General features: G+C 37.8%; 7 protein-coding genes across 7 annotated transcripts; all 7 read right to left on the reverse strand.

Moving 5' to 3' along the window:
• Positions 1 to 329: 329 nt before the first annotated feature.
• Positions 330 to 1,190, reverse strand: LOC122250353 (cuticle protein AM1199-like). The gene is made up of 3 exons (XM_043011731.2): positions 1,165 to 1,190; positions 749 to 975; positions 330 to 641 (listed from the first exon to the last, which is right to left on the reverse strand). The coding sequence occupies exons 1-3, from the start codon at positions 1,174 to 1,176 to the stop codon at positions 476 to 478; spliced, it is 405 nt and encodes a 134-aa protein (XP_042867665.2). The 5' UTR covers positions 1,177 to 1,190; the 3' UTR covers positions 330 to 475.
• Positions 1,191 to 3,982: 2,792 nt separating this feature from the next.
• Positions 3,983 to 4,890, reverse strand: LOC122250349 (cuticle protein AM1199-like). The gene is made up of 3 exons (XM_043011726.2): positions 4,850 to 4,890; positions 4,431 to 4,657; positions 3,983 to 4,283 (listed from the first exon to the last, which is right to left on the reverse strand). The coding sequence occupies exons 1-3, from the start codon at positions 4,871 to 4,873 to the stop codon at positions 4,118 to 4,120; spliced, it is 417 nt and encodes a 138-aa protein (XP_042867660.2). The 5' UTR covers positions 4,874 to 4,890; the 3' UTR covers positions 3,983 to 4,117.
• Positions 4,891 to 6,517: 1,627 nt separating this feature from the next.
• On the reverse strand, positions 6,518 to 7,416 carry LOC147470024 (cuticle protein AM1199-like). The gene is made up of 3 exons (XM_086546048.1): positions 7,368 to 7,416; positions 6,949 to 7,175; positions 6,518 to 6,810 (listed from the first exon to the last, which is right to left on the reverse strand). The coding sequence occupies exons 1-3, from the start codon at positions 7,389 to 7,391 to the stop codon at positions 6,645 to 6,647; spliced, it is 417 nt and encodes a 138-aa protein (XP_086402174.1). The 5' UTR covers positions 7,392 to 7,416; the 3' UTR covers positions 6,518 to 6,644.
• Positions 7,417 to 9,078: 1,662 nt separating this feature from the next.
• Positions 9,079 to 9,957, reverse strand: LOC147470025 (cuticle protein AM1199-like). The gene is made up of 3 exons (XM_086546049.1): positions 9,928 to 9,957; positions 9,509 to 9,735; positions 9,079 to 9,374 (listed from the first exon to the last, which is right to left on the reverse strand). Exons 1-3 carry the CDS (start codon positions 9,949 to 9,951, stop codon positions 9,209 to 9,211), a joined length of 417 nt encoding a protein of 138 aa, XP_086402175.1. The 5' UTR covers positions 9,952 to 9,957; the 3' UTR covers positions 9,079 to 9,208.
• A 1,605-nt stretch (positions 9,958 to 11,562) lies between these two features.
• Positions 11,563 to 12,461, reverse strand: LOC147470026 (cuticle protein AM1199-like). Its single transcript, XM_086546050.1, has 3 exons — positions 12,413 to 12,461; positions 11,994 to 12,220; positions 11,563 to 11,855 (listed from the first exon to the last, which is right to left on the reverse strand). Exons 1-3 carry the CDS (start codon positions 12,434 to 12,436, stop codon positions 11,690 to 11,692), a joined length of 417 nt encoding a protein of 138 aa, XP_086402176.1. The 5' UTR covers positions 12,437 to 12,461; the 3' UTR covers positions 11,563 to 11,689.
• Positions 12,462 to 14,042: 1,581 nt separating this feature from the next.
• On the reverse strand, positions 14,043 to 14,937 carry LOC147470027 (cuticle protein AM1199-like). Its single transcript, XM_086546051.1, has 3 exons — positions 14,896 to 14,937; positions 14,477 to 14,703; positions 14,043 to 14,338 (listed from the first exon to the last, which is right to left on the reverse strand). Exons 1-3 carry the CDS (start codon positions 14,917 to 14,919, stop codon positions 14,173 to 14,175), a joined length of 417 nt encoding a protein of 138 aa, XP_086402177.1. The 5' UTR covers positions 14,920 to 14,937; the 3' UTR covers positions 14,043 to 14,172.
• Positions 14,938 to 16,478: 1,541 nt separating this feature from the next.
• On the reverse strand, positions 16,479 to 17,347 carry LOC122250351 (cuticle protein AM1199-like). Its single transcript, XM_086546052.1, has 3 exons — positions 17,294 to 17,347; positions 16,907 to 17,133; positions 16,479 to 16,768 (listed from the first exon to the last, which is right to left on the reverse strand). The coding sequence occupies exons 1-3, from the start codon at positions 17,303 to 17,305 to the stop codon at positions 16,603 to 16,605; spliced, it is 405 nt and encodes a 134-aa protein (XP_086402178.1). The 5' UTR covers positions 17,306 to 17,347; the 3' UTR covers positions 16,479 to 16,602.
• Positions 17,348 to 18,488: the final 1,141 nt, after the last annotated feature.

The following is an 18,488-nucleotide window of genomic DNA, read 5'->3' on the forward strand; positions in this document are numbered from 1 at the left end:
TCAGCTAATAAGGTGTCAGTCTGACTGCTTTTATCCTCCCCTCTCTCTCTGTTTTCATATCTTTGGATTTTCAATATCTATTTGTAATTATCGTATATGAAACTATGAATGGTATTACTACTGAGAGACTAAAGGAAGCTTCAAAGGTTCAGATCGTCAGAAAACTTTGTATCTAGACGACAGAAACATCCTATACACAGAATCAATACAAATCTTTTGTGCTCAGTATATTTTATAAAATTTTTGCCATCATATGTAAACACGTTAGAGTGTTTGTCATTCAAGTACCTATATTATCTCACTAGCTGGTGGGTGAATCACACTCTTCATTTATTGCTCTTTTTATATTATGACCATAAAGATGACGATGAAACATACAGCACTGTTGCTTCAAGTATTTACAGAACCGTCACGCGTATCATGTTATGGTGGTTTTCACTTATTAGGGCGATTTCATAATAAGTTTGCTTTCATTTTAGAAAGTGATTCCGCGACGTCGTTGTTCCTCAGCAAATCGGATCTGCTCGATGGCGTGGGCGGGGAGAGGGTGGGGGGTGGGGATGAGGGGGGACTCAGCACGGAATCCGAACTCATCGGCGACGTATCTGACTTCAGCGATGGTTCCGTCGGGAAGGGTGAATCTGTAGGATGTAAGTGGGTTAACGATAGTGACTCTACTAATATACCAAATGATAATTTGAAAGGTTTTTATATCAATATATGGTATATATCGTTTTTGTAAACTCACCTGTAACTACCCTGCATGTTGCTCTGGCCTTTGGAACCTGGTGTTCCTGAGGCAGAGACACTGATTCCATTCTCGGTTTCGAAGTTATAGTTGAAGTTGCCGTCACCGGAATCCTGGCGGTCGTCCCTCAGGATGGCCACCTGTCGCTCATTCTGGAAGGTCTGTTGATTTTGAGGCCTGAACTGCGGGGCGGCGGCGGCGACGGCGGCGAGGCAGACGAGGACAGCCTATGAGCAGATAGAGGGCATCAGAGAGAAGGTATTGTGACTGAAAGCAACACTTTACTATGTATGATGATTAGCCTAGTCTATTCATGATGTTCATTAACAATGACTTTAGTAATGTATTTTCCATTACCAAAACGCAAAGAATATGTCAAACAAAACAGTCAATATATCACAATAGACTATACTTACTAAGGTATTCATGGCGATGTTGGTGTTAGAATGATACTTGCAGAGATGGTGAGAAGACCTTTATATACCAGTTGGGCGGGGCACCTGGATGCCCCTCCTACGCCCTCCTGGTCGATGTTCAGCCCAAGGTATTCACTTGCATCCGCCAGGAAGTCAAACCGACATATTTTTGTATGTGTGCACGCGAGAGCACATAGACAAATGTGATGTGTTTGATGTGCAATGAGTATATTCTATGTATTTACATGTTAAAGGGGTGAAATTGGTAAAGATATCTTTCATATCTTATTCTTCTGTAGTTCAATATTGTTTTGAAACTTTTTGTAATATCGTACTTATACTGTACAAATGAAAAGCTTTTACAGAACACCTCATATAGTAGAAGTATAATTCACACACACACACACACACATATATATATGTATATATATATATACATATATATACATATGCATGTATATAGTACAATATTGTTTTGAAACCTTTTGCAATATCGTACTTAAACGTGTACATGAAAAGCTTTTACGCATAACCTCAAATAGTATTAGAATAATTTACATACACACACACACACACACACACACACACACACATATATATATATATATATATATATATATATATATATATACATATATGTATATATATGTATATATGTATATGTATTTGCATGTATATATATATATATATATGTATATGTGTATATATGTATATATATATATATATGTATATATATGTATATATATATATATATATATATATATATTATATATATATACATATATATATATATATTATATATACCCATTTGTCACAATGAACTCAGTTCATATGTATATATATATATATATAATATATATATATATATATATAATATATATATATGCATACATACATACATATATATATATATATATATATATATATATATATATATGTATGCATATATGTATACAAATATGTATGTATATATACATACATATTTGTATACATATATGCATACATATATATATATATATATATATATATATATATATATATATGTATGTATGTATGCATATGTTTATATATATATATGTATGTATGCATGTGTGTATATACATATGTATGTATGTATGTATATATATATATATATATACATATATATATATATATATATATATATATATATATATATATATATATATATATATATGTATGTATGTATATGTATATATACATACATACATATATATATATATATGTATATATATATGTATGTATATGTATATATATACATATATATATACATATATATACACACACACAAACAAACACACACACATATACACACATATGTATATTAACACCACATATGTGTTCTTTATTTTAGCCCTAATGATATGACGGAAGTATTATTACCTTGATTATAATTTGAGCAGATTTACAACATGGAAATCATACTGTATTTCCAATAGGTACTATTATTTCACACACATCTATACATTCGCATAAAATATACATAACGTTACACATCCATGTATACATACATTATATGTATATACATACATACATACATATATATATATATATATATATATATATATATATATATATTTATATATATATTATATATATATATATATATATACATGTATACACACACACACAAATACACACACACACTATATTATATATATATATATTATATATATATATATATATATATATATATATATATATATATATATATATTCATACACATATATTTATGTGTGTACGTACATATACACAAATTTATATGCATGTACGTGACAGTAATTCCATTATGCTATGAAGTCTTGAAAGTAATTAGTCTTGGTCCTACTTCCCTCTTCACAATTTCATCTAACTGATTAAAAATTCATCATGATTTAGAGATAAAAGGCGAAAGAGTTTTTATTTGCTTCCTCAATTATTCTATAAAGGAAAACTCATTTATATCGTAACGCGTGTAAAAAGAATTCCAAAATGTAGTTAGTGAAATTCCTATTTTTTTCCTCCAGGGTTGTACTTACTCCTCTTGAACTTTTAACCCATTCCCCAAGTATAGAAACTCTGTTCTAAAGTTTATTTAGAAATAGGCAATCAGTTTCGATTTTTTTCTCGTGATCTCTGTATAGTTCAGCATTAAAGAAATGTAAGAATTTCCCTGCATCTAAATTTGTTTAAATTCAGCAAGAAGTTTAATCACGTTTTCATACTAGTTTTCAACTACCCAAACTGTAACAGTAAGTTGTGAAGTCATAATGTCTTCTTTAAACATCAGAAAATTCCACGGGTAACTTGGAATATCTTCGATAGCGTGCGCGGGGATGGAAAAGAGAATTCGATGCAGAATCCGAATTCAGCGTACTTGCAAGTATATTTCCGCATATCAGTAAACACAGATGACCTTTTTAATCATTTGGTTAACGCACACAATGCTGCTTTGCCTTGATACTCTGATTTTTCAAGTCCATCTGTCTGCCTGTCTCTCTCTCTCTTTTTTTTACCCATCGCCTCCTCTTTCTCTCTCCTTCTGTCATTCTCTCTGTTTCATTTTCTGTTTTCATATCTTTGGATAGATATCTTATTTTGTAATTATAAAATATATATACATATATGGATGACATTACTGCTTTGATAAGCTACAGGAAGCTTCAAAGGACTGTCGCAAGAAACCGAATTAGATGGCTGAAAACCCGCTTTGGTTCATGTTATTGTCTTATCGTTGCCAGTACATGCCAAAACGTTTGTGGAACTTGTCATTTAAATACCTAGATTATCTTACTAAATGGTGGTTGAATCACACTCTTCGTTCATTGCTTCTTTTATGATATGATTGTAAAGATGACGATGGCGTATAAAGCTAAAAGTATTTACAGAATCATCACGTGCACCATGACATGGATTTCACTCATTAGGGTTATTTCATAATTGGTGGGCTTTCAGTTTAGAAGGTGATTCCGCGACGTCGTTGTTCCTCAGCAACTCGGATCTGTTCAATGGCGTGGGCGGGGAGAGGGTGGGGGGTGGGGATGAGGGGAGACTCAGCACGGAATCCGAACTCATCGGCGACGTATCTGACTTCAGCGATGGTTCCGTCGGGAAGGGTGAATCTGTCAGAGATAATTAATATTTCTGTGAGGATTTCTGTGACATGTGTTATGAAGAAAAATAACTGTGCACCTTAACTATATTCAAGGTAATTCGATTTTTTTTTAATATAAATTCAATGCAATGAAATGAAACATGACCAGACTCACCTGTAGCTGCCTTGCATGTTGCTCTGGCCCTCAGAACCAGGACTTCCCGAACCGGAAACGCTGATACCGTTTTCGGCCTCGAAGTTGTAGTTGAAGTTGCCGTCACCGGAATCCTGGCGGTCGTCCCTTAAGATGGCCACCTGTCGCTCATTCTGGAAGGTCTGTCGATTCTGATTCCTGAACTGCGGGGAGGCTGCGGCGACGGCGGCGAGGCAGACGAGGACGGCCTGAGGACAGTATGGAAAAAGTGGGCAGTTACAGATCTCAGTGCATGAAATAAGAGCTATCCTTTAATTACCGTTAATTTAGAATGCATGCACGCACATATCAAGTGGAAAACGGAATAAATTCGAGATGCACCTTAACAAATCGAAGACGCACAAATATCGTTCTTGAGAGTCACACAATATAATACTTACAAAGGTGTTCATGGTGATGATCATGAGGTGACAGATACACAGTGTTGGTTGGAAGAGCTTTATATACCAGCTGGGCGGGCCACCTGGAAGCTCCTCCCTTTACATCTCCCGATTTTTTGCTCCTCGCACAGCTCAAGGCATTCTTCTGCATTCTTCACGAGGTTACACATTCAAACACACACAGACTCTTACTTTCGTTCATACACGCAGTCAGGCAGACATAGGCATAATCGCACACAATTAAAATAGCTAAACACATATGGAGTATGAACATCCAAACCACACATAAAGCAATAAGAAAACACGCTCACTCCCCCAAGCCCAACACACGTTAAACATGATTAATATAATATCTATCAAATAATCATTATGACACAACACTTTCTATGAGCATTGGGAAATCGATTATTTTGATTACTCTTTATAATTTAATAATTGCTCTCTATTTGCACTCTCTTTAGCAGCTTTTCTCTGTCTCTTATTCTCTCATTTTGTTTTCCCCTCTTCGCCCTCTCTTTCTCTTCATTTTTTCTTTGAGCATGGAATATTCTTTCTCCCTCTTCTTAGTCTTTTGTTTAATATGTGTTATCTACCTTTAAATCTCACTTCCTTTCTTTCGTTCTGTTTATCTGCCTGTCTACATGTCTCCTACTTTCTTCATTTCCTTCCATGTTGTCTCTTTCTCTCTCCCTCACTCCTTACCTTTCTCCCTTCGCTTCTTACTGTTTGCATATATGTAACCGTTCGTCAGTCTGTTCACATTTCTGTCTCTTTGTCCGTGTCTATTTATTTCTCTCTATCTTGCTTCCCCCCCTCCCTCACTCTCTCTCCCAATTGTGCCACACATTAGCCCTAGCTATTTATCAGAAAACGGATTTGGATAGTTTGTCCCGCTTGATAGCTTCCTATGTTGAATAGTTTATTTCAGATTATAATATTTGCAATAATCATATCATTTACTGCATTCGTCAATGAATCCGTCTGAATATAAGCACATTTATTTTGCTTAGGCTTTTATATTTTTTTTTCATTAATATCTGCTTCACGTTGAAATTTCTATAACGATCCTGCTTTTACGATCAAAGGAATCACTATCATCAAATCAGAATACGGGAAGACACGTAAAAACACCAAGAGCCATAAGGAATAAAGAATTTTCAATTTTAGCTTATTTACTGAAACTTTCCCACATATTGAAAGGAAAGAGAGCTACTGTGCAGCTAACCGTTGTAAGTAACATTTGTCATTCCCATATTCGAAACTCACTGACCATGAATATGGCTGATAATCAAAAGCTAGAATATTTTATTTTACACACTGTACTGTATATACATTGATAAAGTAATTACGCATTGTTAGGGATGGAGGGGACAAAAATCATTAGAAAGTAAAATGCTTTTCACACCAAGATGTAAGGACAAAAGAGATACAAATTTTCTTCATTGATTGGGTAAGATCTCGTAAATATACCAAGAGGAGTAGTAGGGTCGGATGTCCAGTAGTCCATTTTGCTTCATTATGGGAGAGCGTAGTATGTGAATAATGTGTAGAAATGTATGGTTAAAGGTGCTTACCTTACCGAAAGACATGTATTGACTTGCTCGACCTCATTCAATTAATTTTGATATAAAGTCGTCTGACGTTTAAGTTGATCGTTGAATGAAAGTCTTTATTCTTTGCTCATTTTATTATGAAGACGGTGACGAATAAACAGACCTGCTGCTAAATATTTACATCATTATATGTATTGATATATTCTTTGAGTCGTAACTTGCTGTTGTAATAGTCTTCAATTTTAGAAGATGATTCCACGACGTCGTTGTTCCTCAGCAACTCGGATCTGCTCGATGGCGTGGGCGGGGAGAGGGTGGGGGGTGGGGATGAGGGGGGACTCAGCACGGAATCCCAACTCGTCGGCGACATATCTGACTTCAGCGATGGTTCCGTCAGGAAGGGTGAATCTGCCAGATGTAATTGAAATTTCTATGAAAACATATGTTGGATATGGATTGTGAAAAGTAACTGCGCATCGTATGTATATTCAGGGCTATTGGAACAATTTGTATGCGTTCAGTGAAATGATATATGACCAGACTCACCTGTAGCTGCCTTGCATGTTGCTCTGGCCCTCAGAACCAGGACTTCCCGAACCAGAAACGCTGATTCCGTTTTCGGCCTCGAAGTTGTAGTTGAAGTTGCCGTCACCGGAATCCTGGCGGTCGTCCCTCAAGATGGCCACCTGTCGCTCATTCTGGAAGGTCTGTCGATTCTGATTCCTGAACTGCGGGGAGGCTGCGGCGACGGCGGCGAGGCAGACGAGGACGGCCTGAGGACAGTATGGAAAAAGTGGGCAGTTACAGATCTCAGTGCATAAAATAAGATCTATCCTTTAATTACCGTTAATTTAGAATGCATGCACGCACATATCAAGTGGAATACGGAATAAATTGGCGATGCACCTTGACAAATCGAAGACGCACAAATATCGTTCCTGAGAGTAAAAAAATATCATACTTACAAGGGTGTTCATGGTGATGATCATGAGGTGACAGATACACAGTGTTGGTTGGAAGAGCTTTATATACCAGTTGGGCGGGCCACCTGGAAGCTCCTCCCTTTACATCTCCCGATTTTTTGCTCCTCGCACAGCTCAAGGCATTCTTCTGCATTCTTCATGAGGTTACACATTCAAACACACACAGACTCTTACTTTCGTTCATGCACGCAGTCAGGCAGGCATAGGCATAATCGCACTCAATTAAAATAGCTAAACACATATGGAGTATGGACATCCAAACCACACATTGAAAAATTAGTAAACACATATGAGGTGTGTATACCCAAACCACACATAAAAATAGGAAAACACGCTCACTTCCCCAAGCCCAAAACATGTTAAAATGGTTAATATAATTTCTATCAAATAATCATTATGGCACAACACCTAAGAGCATTGGAAAATCGATTATTTTGATTACTCTTTGTAATGTAGGAATTACTCTATATTTACACTCTCTTAAGCAGCATTTCTCTGTCTCCTATTCACTCATTCTGTTTTCCCCTCTTCGCCCCCTCTTTCTCTTCATTTTTTTCTTTGAGCATGGAATTTTCTTTCTCCCTCTTCTTAGTCTTTTGTTTAATATGTGTTATCTACCTTTAAATCTCACTTCCTTTCTTTCGTTCTGTTTATCTGCCTGTCTACATGTCTCCTACTTTCTTTATTTCCTTCCATGTTTGTTTCTTTCTCTCTCCCTCACTCCTTGCCTTTCTCCCTTCTCTTCTTACTGTTTGCATATATGTAACCGTTCGTCAGTCTGTTCATATTTTTGTCTCTTTGCCCGTGTCTATTTATTTCTCTCTATCTTGCTCCCCCCTTCCTCACTCTCTCTCCCAATTATGCCACACATTACCCCTAGCTATTTATCAGAAAACGGATTGGGATAGTTTGTCCCGATTGACAGCTTCCCATGTTGAACAGCTTATTTCAGATTCTAATGATTACAAAAATCATATCATTCACTCCATTCATCAATGAATCCCTCTGGATATTAGCACATTTATTTTGCTTAGGCTTATATATATATTATTTTTCTTTAATATCTGCTTCACGTTGAAATTTCTAAAACGATCCTGCTTTTACGATCAAAGGAATCACTATTATCAAATCAGAATACGGTAAGACACGTAAAAAGAGCCGTAAGGGATAAAGAATTTACAATTTTAGCCTACTTACTGAAACTTCCTCACATATTGAAAGGAAAGAGAGCTACTGTGCAGCTAACCGTTGTAAGTGACATTTGTTATTCCCATATTCGAAACTCACTGACCATGAATATGGCTGATAATCAAAAGCTAGAATATCTTATTTTACAAACTGTACTGTACATACATTGATAAAGTAATTACGCATTGTTAGGGATGGAGGGAACAAATATCGTTAGAAAGTAAAATGCTTTTCACACCAAGATGTAAGGATATAAGAGATATAAATTTTCTTCATTGATTGGGTAAGATCTCGTAAATATACCAAGAGGAGTAGTAGGGTCGGATGTTTGTCCAGTAGTCAATTTTGCTTCATTATGGGAGAGCGTAATATGTGAATAATGTGTAGAAATGTACAGTTAGGAGTGCATACCTTCCCGAAAGACATGTATTGACTTGCTCGACCTCATTCAATTAATTTTGATATAAAGTCTTCTGACGTTTAAGTTGATCGTTGAATGAAAGTCTTTATTCATTGCTCATTTTATTATGAAGACGGTGACAAATAAACAGACCTGCTGCTAAATATTTACAACATCATTATATGTATTGATATATTCTTTGAGTCGTAACTTGGTGCTGTAATAGTCTTCAATTTTAGAAGGTGATTCCACGACGTCGTTGTTCTTCAGCAAATCGGATCTGCTCGATGGCGTGGGCGGGGAGAGGGTGGGGGGTGGGGATGAGGGGGGACTCAGCACGGAATCCCAACTCGTCGGCGACGTATCTGACTTCAGCGATGGTTCCGTCGGGAAGAGTGAATCTGCCAGATGTAATTAAAATTTCTATGAAAACATATGTTGGATATAGATTGTGAAAAGTAACTGTAAAAAGTATATTCAGGGCTATTTGAACAATTTGTATGCGTTCAGTGAAATGATATATGACCAGACTCACCTGTAGCTGCCTTGCATGTTGCTCTGGCCCTCAGAACCAGGACTTCCCGAACCAGAAACGCTGATTCCGTTTTCGGCCTCGAAGTTGTAGTTGAAGTTGCCGTCACCGGAATCCTGGCGGTCGTCCCTCAGGATGGCCACCTGTCGCTCATTCTGGAAGGTCTGTCGATTCTGATTCCTGAACTGCGGGGAGGCTGCGGCGACGGCGGCGAGGCAGACGAGGACGGCCTGAGGACAGTATGGAAAAAGTGGGCAGTTACAGATCTCAGTGCATGAAATAAGAGCTATCCTTTAATTACCGTTAATTTAGAAGGCATGCACGCACATATCAAGTGGAATACGGAATAAATTGGCGATGCACCTTGAAAAATCGAAGACGCACAAATATCGTTCTTGAGAGTCACACAATATAATACTTACAAAGGTGTTCATGGTGATGATCATGAGGTGACAGATACACAGTGTTGGTTGGAAGAGCTTTATATACCAGTTGGGCGGGCCACCTGGAAGCTCCTCCCTTTACATCTCCCGATTTTTTGCTCCTCGCACAGCTCAAGGCATTCTTCTGCATTCTTCATGAGGTTACACATTCAAACACACACAGACTCTTACTTTCGTTTATGCACGCAGTCAGGCAGGCATAGGCATAATCGCATACAATTAGGATAGCTAAATACATACGGAGTGTGGATACCCAAACCATACATAAAAAAATATATATATTAATATAATATATATCAAAAATTATTATGGCACAGCACGTTCTATGAGCATTAGAAAATCGATTATTTTGATTACTCTTTATAATTTAGGAATTACTCTTTATTTGCACTCTCTTTAGCAGCATTTCTCTGTCTCCTATTCACTCATTCTGTTTTCCCCTCTTCGCCCTCTCTTTCTCTTCATTTTTGTCTTTGAGCATGGAATTTTCTTTCTCCCTCTTCTTAGTCTTTTGTTTAATATGTGTTATCTACCTTTAAATCTCACTTCCTTTCTTTCATTCTGTTTATCTGCCTGTCTACATGTCTACTACTTTCTTCATTTCCTTCCATGTTGTCTCTTTCTCTCTCCCTCACTCCTTGCCTTTCTACCTTCTCTTCTTACTGTTTGCATATATGTAACCGTTCGTCAGTCTGTTCATATTTTTGTCTCTTTGTCCGTGTCTATTTATTTCTCTCTATCTTGCTTCCCCCCCTCCCTCACTCTCTCTCTCTCCCAATTGTGCCACACATTACCCCTAGCTATTTATCAGAAAATGGATTTGGATAGTTTGTCCCGCTTGATAGCTTCCTATGTTGAATAGTTTATTTCAGATTTTAATATTTGCAATAATCATATCATTTACTGCATTCGTCAATGAATCCGTCTGAATATAAGCACATTTATTTTGCTTAGGCTTTTATATATTTTTTTCATTAATATCTGCTTCACGTTGAAATTTCTATAACGATCCTGCTTTTATGATCAAAGGAATCACTATCATCAAATCAGAATACGGGAAGACACGTAAAAACACCAAGAGCCATAAGGAACAACGAATTTTCAATTTTAGCCTATTTACTGAAACTTTCCCACATATTGAAAGGAAAGAGAGCTACTGTGCAGCTAACCGTTGTAAGTAACATTTGTCATTCCCATATTCGAAACTCACTGACCATGAATATGGCTGATACTCAAAAGCTAGAATATTTTATTTTACACACTGTACTGTATATACATTGATAAAGTAATTACGCATTGTTAGGGATGGAGGGGACAAAAATCATTAGAAAGTAAAATGCTTTTCAGACCAAGAAGTTATGATATGAAATAGACATTTTCTTCTTTGATTGGGTAAGATCTCGTAAATATACCAAGAGGAGTAATAGGATCGGATGTTCGTCCAGTAGTCCTTTTTGCTTCATTATGGGAGAGCGTAGTAAGTGAATAATGTGTAGAAATGTATGGTCAAAGGTGCATAACTTTCCGAAGGACATATATTGACTTGCGCGACCTCATTCAATTAATATTGATATAAAGTCGTCTGACGTTTAAGTTGATCGTTGAATGAAAGTCTTTATTCTTTGCTCATTTTATTATGAAGACGGTGACGAATAAACAGACCTGCTGCTAAATATTTACATCATTATATGTATTGATATATTCTTTGAGTCGTAACTTGCTGTTGTAATAGTCTTCAATTTTAGAAGATGATTCCACGACGTCGTTGTTCCTCAGCAACTCGGATCTGCTCGATGGCGTGGGCGGGGAGAGGGTGGGGGGTGGGGATGAGGGGGGACTCAGCACGGAATCCCAACTCGTCGGCGACGTATCTGACTTCAGCGATGGTTCCGTCGGGAAGAGTGAATCTGCCAGATGTAATTAAAATTTCTATGAAAACATATGTTGGATATGGATTGTGAAAAGTAACTGCGCATCGTATGTATATTCAGGGCTATTGGAACAATTTGTATGCGTTCAGTGAAATGATATATGACCAGACTCACCTGTAGCTGCCTTGCATGTTGCTCTGGCCCTCAGAACCAGGACTTCCCGAACCAGAAACGCTGATTCCGTTTTCGGCCTCGAAGTTGTAGTTGAAGTTGCCGTCACCGGAATCCTGGCGGTCGTCCCTCAGGATGGCCACCTGTCGCTCATTCTGGAAGGTCTGTCGATTCTGATTCCTGAACTGCGGGGAGGCTGCGGCGACGGCGGCGAGGCAGACGAGGACGGCCTGAAGACAGTATGGAAAAAGTGGGCAGTTACAGATCTCAGTGCATAAAATAAGATCTATCCTTTAATTACCGTTAATTTAGAATGCATGCACGCACATATCAAGTGGAATACGGAATAAATTGGCGATGCACCTTGACAAATCGAAGACGCACAAATATCGTTCCTGAGAGTAAAAAAATATCATACTTACAAGGGTGTTCATGGTGATGATCATGAGGTGACAGATACACAGTGTTGGTTGGAAGAGCTTTATATACCAGTTGGGCGAGCCACCTGGAAGCTCCTCCCTTTAAATCTCCCGATTTTTTGCTCCTCGCACAGCTCAAGGCATTCTTCTGCATTCTTCATGAGGTTACACATTCAAACACACACAGACTCTTACTTTCGTTCATACACGCAGTCAGGCAGGCATAGGCATAATTGCATACAATTAGGATAGCTAAATACATACGGAGTGTGGATACCCAAACCATACATAAAAAAAAAAAATATTAATATAATATCTACCAAAAATTATTATGGCACAACACGTTCTATGAGCATTGGAAAATCGATTATTTTGATTACTCTTTATAATTTAGGAATTACTCTTTATTTGCACTCTCTTTAGCAGCATTTCTCTGTCTCCTATTCACTCATTCTGTTTTCCCCTCTTCGCCCTCTCTTTCTCTTCATTTTTGTCTTTGAGCATGGAATTTTCTTTCTCCCTCTTCTTAGTCTTTTGTTTAATATGTGTTATCTACCTTTAAATCTCACTTCCTTTCTTTCATTCTGTTTATCTGCCTGTCTACATGTCTACTACTTTCTTCATTTCCTTCCATGTTGTCTCTTTCTCTCTCCCTCACTCCTTGCCTTTCTCCCTTCGCTTCTTACTGTTTGCATATATATAACCGTCGGTCAGTCTGTTCATATTTCTATCTCTTTGCCCGTGTCTATCTATTTCTCTCTATCTTGCTCCCCCCCTCCCTCACTCTCTCTCTCTCCCAATTATGCCACACATTACCCCTAACTATCTATCAGAAAACGGATTGGGATAGTTTGTCCCGATTGACAGCTTCCCATGTTGAACAGCTTATTTCAGATTTTAATAATTACAAAAATCATTTCATTCACTCCATTCGTCAATGAATACCTCTGGATATTAGCACATTTATTTTGCTTAGGCTTATATATATATATTTTCTTTAATATCTGCTTCACGTTGAAATTTCTACAACGATCCTGCTTTTACGATCAAAGGAATCACTATTATCAAATCAGAAAACGGTAAGACACGTAAAAAGAGCCGTAAGGGATAAAGAATTTACAATTTTAGCCTACTTACTGAAACTTCCTCACATATTGAAAGAAAAGAGAGCTACTGTGCAGCTAACCGTTGTAAGTAACATTTGTTATTCCCATATTCGAAACTCACTGACCATGAATATGGCTGATAATCAAAAACTAGAATATCTTATTTTACAAACTGTACTGTACATATATTGATAAGGTAATTACGCATTGTTAGGGATGGAGGGGACAAATATCGTTATAAAGTAAAATGCTTTACACACCAAGATATAAGGATATAAGAGATATAAATTTTCTTCACTGATTAGGTAAGATCTCGTAAATATGCCAAGAGAAGTAGTAAGGTCGGATGTTCGTCCAGTAGTCCTTTTTGCTTCATTATGGGAGAGCGTAGTAAGTGACTAATGTGTAGAAATGTACAGTTAGGAGTGCATACTTTACCGAAAGACATGTATTGACTTGCTTGATCTCATTCAATTAATTTTGATATAAAGTCTTCTGACGTTTAAGTTGATCGTTGAATGAAAGTCTTTATTCATTGCTCCTTTTATTATGAAGACGGTGACAAATAAACAGACCTGCTGCTAAATATTTACAACATCATTATATGTATTGATATATTCTTTGAGTCGTAACTTGCTGTTGTAATAGTCTTCAATTTTAGAAGATGATTCCACGACGTCGTTGTTCCTCAGCAACTCGGATCTGCTCGATGGCGTGGGCGGGGAGAGGGTGGGGGGTGGGGATGAGGGGGGACTCAGCACGGAATCCCAACTCGTCGGCGACGTATCTGACTTCAGCGATGGTTCCGTCGGGAAGGGTGAATCTGCCAGATGTAATTAAAATTTCTATGAAAACATATGTTGGATATGGATTTTGAAAAGTAACTGCGCTTCGTATGTATATTCAGTGCTATTGGAACACTTTGTATGCATTCGGTGAAATAAAGTATGACCAGACTTACCTGTAGCTGCCTTGCATGTTGCTCTGGCCCTCAGAACCCGGACTTCCCGAACCCGAAACGCTGATTCCGTTTTCGGCCTCGAAGTTGTAGTTGAAGTTGCCGTCACCGGAATCCTGGCGGTCGTCCCTCAAGATGGCCACCTGTCGCTCATCCTGGAAGGTCTGTCGATTCTGATTCCTGAACTGCGGGGAGGCTGCGGCGACGGCGGCGAGGCAGACGAGGACGGCCTGAGGACAGTATGGAAAAAGTGGGCAGTTACAGATCTCAGTGCATGAAATAAGAGCTATCCTTTAATTGCCGTTAATTTAGAAGGCCTGCACGCACATATCAAGTAAAATACGGAATAAATTGGCGATGCACCTTGAAAAATCGAAGACGCACAAATATCGTTCTTGAGAGTCACACAATATAATACTTACAAGGGTGTTCATGGTGATGATCATGAGGTGACAGATACACAGTGTTGGTTGGAAGAGCTTTATATACCAGTTGGGCGGGCCACCTGGAAGCTCCTCCCTTTACATCTCCCGATTTTTTGCTCCTCGCACAGCTCAAGGCATTCTTCTGCATTCTTCATGAGGTTACACATTCAAACACACACAGACTCTTACTTTCGTTCATACACGCAGTCAGGCAGGCATAGGCATAATCGCACACAATTAAAATAGCTAAACACATATGGAGTATGGACATCCAAACCACACATAAAAAAATAAGAAAAACACGCTCACTTCCCCAAGCCCAACACACGTTAAAAATGATCAATGTAATATCTATCAAATAATCATTATGGCACAACACTTTCTATGAGCATTGGGAAATCGATTATTTTGATTACTCTTTATAATCTAGGAATTACTCTTTATTTGCACTCTCTTTAGCAGCATTTCTCTGTCTCCTATTCTCTCATTCTATTTTCCCCTCTTCGCCCTATCTTTCTCCCTCTTCTTATTTTTTTGTTTAATATGTATTATCTACCTTTAAATCTTACTTCCTTTCCTTCGTTCTGTTTATCTGCCTGTCTACATGTCTCATACTTTCTTCATTTCCTTCCATGTTTGTTTCTTTCTCTCTCCCTCACTCCTTGCCTTTCTACCTTCTCGTCTTACTGTTTGCATATATGTAACCGTCTCGCTTTGTCCGTGTCTATTCATTTCTCTCTATCTTGTTTTCCCCCTCCCTCTCTCTCTCTTCCAGTTATGCTACACATTACCCTTAGTTATTTATTAGAAAACGGATTTGGATAATTTGTACTGCTTGATAGCTTCCCATGTTGAACAGATTATTTCAGATTCTAATAATTACAATAATCATATCATTTACGGCATTCGTCAATGAATCCCTCTGAATATATATGCTAATTAGAACATTTATTTTGCTTAGGCTTATATGTTTTTTTCTTTGATATCTGCTTCGACGTAAAAAATTCTATAACGATTCAGCTTTTACGATCAAAGGAATCACTATTATGAAATCAGAATACGGTAAGACACGTAAAAAGAGCCGTAAGGGATAAAGAATTTACAATTTTAGCCTACTTACTGAAACTTCCTCACATATTGAAAGGAAAGAGAGCTACTGTGCAGCTAACCGTTGTAAGTAACATTTGTTATTCCCATATTCGAAACTCACTGACCATGAATATGGCTGATAATCAAAAGCTAGAATATCTTATTTTACATACTGTATTATACATTCATTGATAAGGTAATTACGCATTGTTAAGGATGGAGGGGACAAATATCGTTAGAAAGTAAAATGCTTTTCACACCAAGATGTAAGGATATAAGAAATATAAATTTTCTTCACTCATTAGGTCGGATGTTCATCCAGTAGTCCATTTTGCTTCATTATGGGAGAGCGTAGTAAGTGAATAATGTGTAGAAATGTACAGTTAGGAGTACATACCTTACCGAAAGACATGTATTGACTTGCTTGACCTCATTCAATTAATTTTGATATAAAGTCTTCTGACGTTTAAGTTGATCGTTGAATGAAAGTCTTTATACATTGCTCATTTTATTATGAAGACGATGACGAATAAACAGACGAATATTTACAATATCATTATATACGTATTGATATATTCTTTGAGTCGTAACTTGCTGCTGTAATAGTCTTCAATTTTAGAAGGTGATTCCGCGACGTCGTTGTTCCTCAGCAACTCGGATCTGCTCGATGGCGTGGGCGGGGAGAGGGTGGGGGGTGGGGATGAGGGGAGACTCAGCACGGAATCCGAACTCATCGGCGACGTATCTGACTTCAGCGATGGTTCCGTCGGGAAGAGTGAATCTGCCAGACGTAATTAAAATTTCTATGAAAACAGATGTTGGATACGGATTTTGAAAAGTAACTGCGCTTCGTATGTATATTCAGTGCTATTGGTACACTTTGTATGCGTTCGGTGAAATGAAGTATGACCAGACTCACCTGTAGCTGCCTTGCATGTTGCTCTGGCCCTCAGAACCAGGACTTCCCGAACCCGAAACGCTGATTCCGTTTTCGGCCTCGAAGTTGTAGTTGAAGTTGCCGTCACCGGAATCCTGGCGATCGTCCCTCAAGATGGCCACCTGTCGCTCATCCTGGAAGGTCTGTCGATTCTGATTCCTGAACTGCGGGGAGGCTGCGGCGACGGCGGCGAGGCAGACGAGGACTGTCTGAGGACAGGATAGGCAGTTTACAGATCAAAGTAAGAAAAGAGCTATCCTTTAACTGCATGGACACATATGAAACACAAAATAAACTGGAGAAGAACCATTGAAGACCCGAAGATGCATATTTATCGTTCTTTGGAATATCCCACTCCATTAAACTTACAAAGGTGTTCATAGTGATAGTCGCGAGGAGACAGACTCACAGTGTTGGTTAGAAGATCTTTATATACCAGCTGGGCAGACGACATGGAAGCTCCACCCTTTACATCTCCCTATTTTTTGCTCCTCGTCCAGCTCAAGGCATTCTTCTGCATTCTTCATGAACAAACTCACACAGATTTTCACTTTCGTTCATGCAAGCAGTCAAACAACGGCAAACACACTAAGAATGCAGACACTCAAACACCCATAGAAAAATGAGTAAACACGCCACAGCCTCTCCCCCACGCCTAACACACATTTTTCTAGCAAATAATGATTACAACACAGCACTTTCAGAACAACGAAAAATCAATTATTTAGCTTAATCTTCATAATTTAGGAATTTATCTTTTCCGCAATATTTTTCTTTTAGTCTGTTCCGTATTCTATCGTTCTTTTTTTGTTTATCTCTCTTTTTCAATTTTTCCTTTGCTCTCTATTTCTCTCGGCCTGCTTATCTGTCTGTCTTTACTTTTTCATCATCTTCAATGTTTGTCTTTCTGGCCTTCTCATTTAGCCATTTTCCTTTTCCTTCTTACTGTGTTCATTGTTTGTCTATCCCCCCGTTCTACCTGTTTATATCTGCTTCCCTTCTCTCTCCCTCTCTCGCTATCATTTTTCACATATTACCCCGAGCAGGTTGGTGGAAAACAGTTTCGGAAGCTTTGTACCACCATATAGCTTTCCATCTTGAACATTTTATTTCAAATTTCAAGAATTACAATAAATATCTTATAAACCGCAGTTATTAATGACCTCTTTTCAGTATACATGTTCAATAATGCATTTTTTATACACAGTTCATGTTTTTAACTGCATTTTCATAATCAGCGAATCTTCAATCCCAGACTATCTATTGATGATTAGATACTATTTTTTCGTCTCGACAACACTGAACCTCCCCCGTCGTTTGAAAGGTCTAGAGCACTTATTTTCAACTATTACAAACAAAGGCCCAGTTAGGTAAGTTCCATTGTGTGTAGAAGTCCAGATAAGATACTTTATATGAAAATAAAACAACCAATCTAAATACAGGTAGTGTACCTATTTTTTTTTTATTAACTTTATATTCGATCTTTGACTTATTCATACAAAATATGAATATAATCAATAGTGGTCCTTCATTTTATTTAATCAAATTTGTCTCCACCTGGAAC

This window comes from Penaeus japonicus, unplaced genomic scaffold, assembly GCF_977035675.1.
Source record: "Penaeus japonicus unplaced genomic scaffold, GWHDUDI00000001_assembly GWHDUDI00000017, whole genome shotgun sequence".
Taxonomy (NCBI): Eukaryota; Metazoa; Arthropoda; class Malacostraca; order Decapoda; family Penaeidae; genus Penaeus; species Penaeus japonicus.

Excerpts from the sequence above, each read along its gene's own strand:
- LOC122250353 (XM_043011731.2), bottom strand. Across the intron at positions 642-748 it reads AACATGCAGGGTAGTTACAG|ATTCACCCTTCCCGACGGAA; the intron begins GTGAGTTTACAA and ends TACATCCTACAG.
- LOC122250349 (XM_043011726.2), bottom strand. The coding sequence starts at position 4,873 with ATGATCATCACCATGAACACCTTT. Across the intron at positions 4,658-4,849 it reads TCATCACCATGAACACCTTT|GCCGTCCTCGTCTGCCTCGC; the intron begins GTAAGTATTATA and ends TACTGTCCTCAG. Across the intron at positions 4,284-4,430 it reads AACATGCAAGGCAGCTACAG|ATTCACCCTTCCCGACGGAA; the intron begins GTGAGTCTGGTC and ends TATCTCTGACAG.
- LOC147470024 (XM_086546048.1), bottom strand. The coding sequence starts at position 7,391 with ATGATCATCACCATGAACACCCTT. Across the intron at positions 7,176-7,367 it reads TCATCACCATGAACACCCTT|GCCGTCCTCGTCTGCCTCGC; the intron begins GTAAGTATGATA and ends TACTGTCCTCAG. Across the intron at positions 6,811-6,948 it reads AACATGCAAGGCAGCTACAG|ATTCACCCTTCCTGACGGAA; the intron begins GTGAGTCTGGTC and ends TACATCTGGCAG.
- LOC147470025 (XM_086546049.1), bottom strand. The coding sequence starts at position 9,951 with ATGATCATCACCATGAACACCTTT. Across the intron at positions 9,736-9,927 it reads TCATCACCATGAACACCTTT|GCCGTCCTCGTCTGCCTCGC; the intron begins GTAAGTATTATA and ends TACTGTCCTCAG. Across the intron at positions 9,375-9,508 it reads AACATGCAAGGCAGCTACAG|ATTCACTCTTCCCGACGGAA; the intron begins GTGAGTCTGGTC and ends TACATCTGGCAG.
- LOC147470026 (XM_086546050.1), bottom strand. The coding sequence starts at position 12,436 with ATGATCATCACCATGAACACCCTT. Across the intron at positions 12,221-12,412 it reads TCATCACCATGAACACCCTT|GCCGTCCTCGTCTGCCTCGC; the intron begins GTAAGTATGATA and ends TACTGTCTTCAG. Across the intron at positions 11,856-11,993 it reads AACATGCAAGGCAGCTACAG|ATTCACTCTTCCCGACGGAA; the intron begins GTGAGTCTGGTC and ends TACATCTGGCAG.
- LOC147470027 (XM_086546051.1), bottom strand. The coding sequence starts at position 14,919 with ATGATCATCACCATGAACACCCTT. Across the intron at positions 14,704-14,895 it reads TCATCACCATGAACACCCTT|GCCGTCCTCGTCTGCCTCGC; the intron begins GTAAGTATTATA and ends TACTGTCCTCAG. Across the intron at positions 14,339-14,476 it reads AACATGCAAGGCAGCTACAG|ATTCACCCTTCCCGACGGAA; the intron begins GTAAGTCTGGTC and ends TACATCTGGCAG.
- LOC122250351 (XM_086546052.1), bottom strand. Across the intron at positions 16,769-16,906 it reads AACATGCAAGGCAGCTACAG|ATTCACTCTTCCCGACGGAA; the intron begins GTGAGTCTGGTC and ends TACGTCTGGCAG.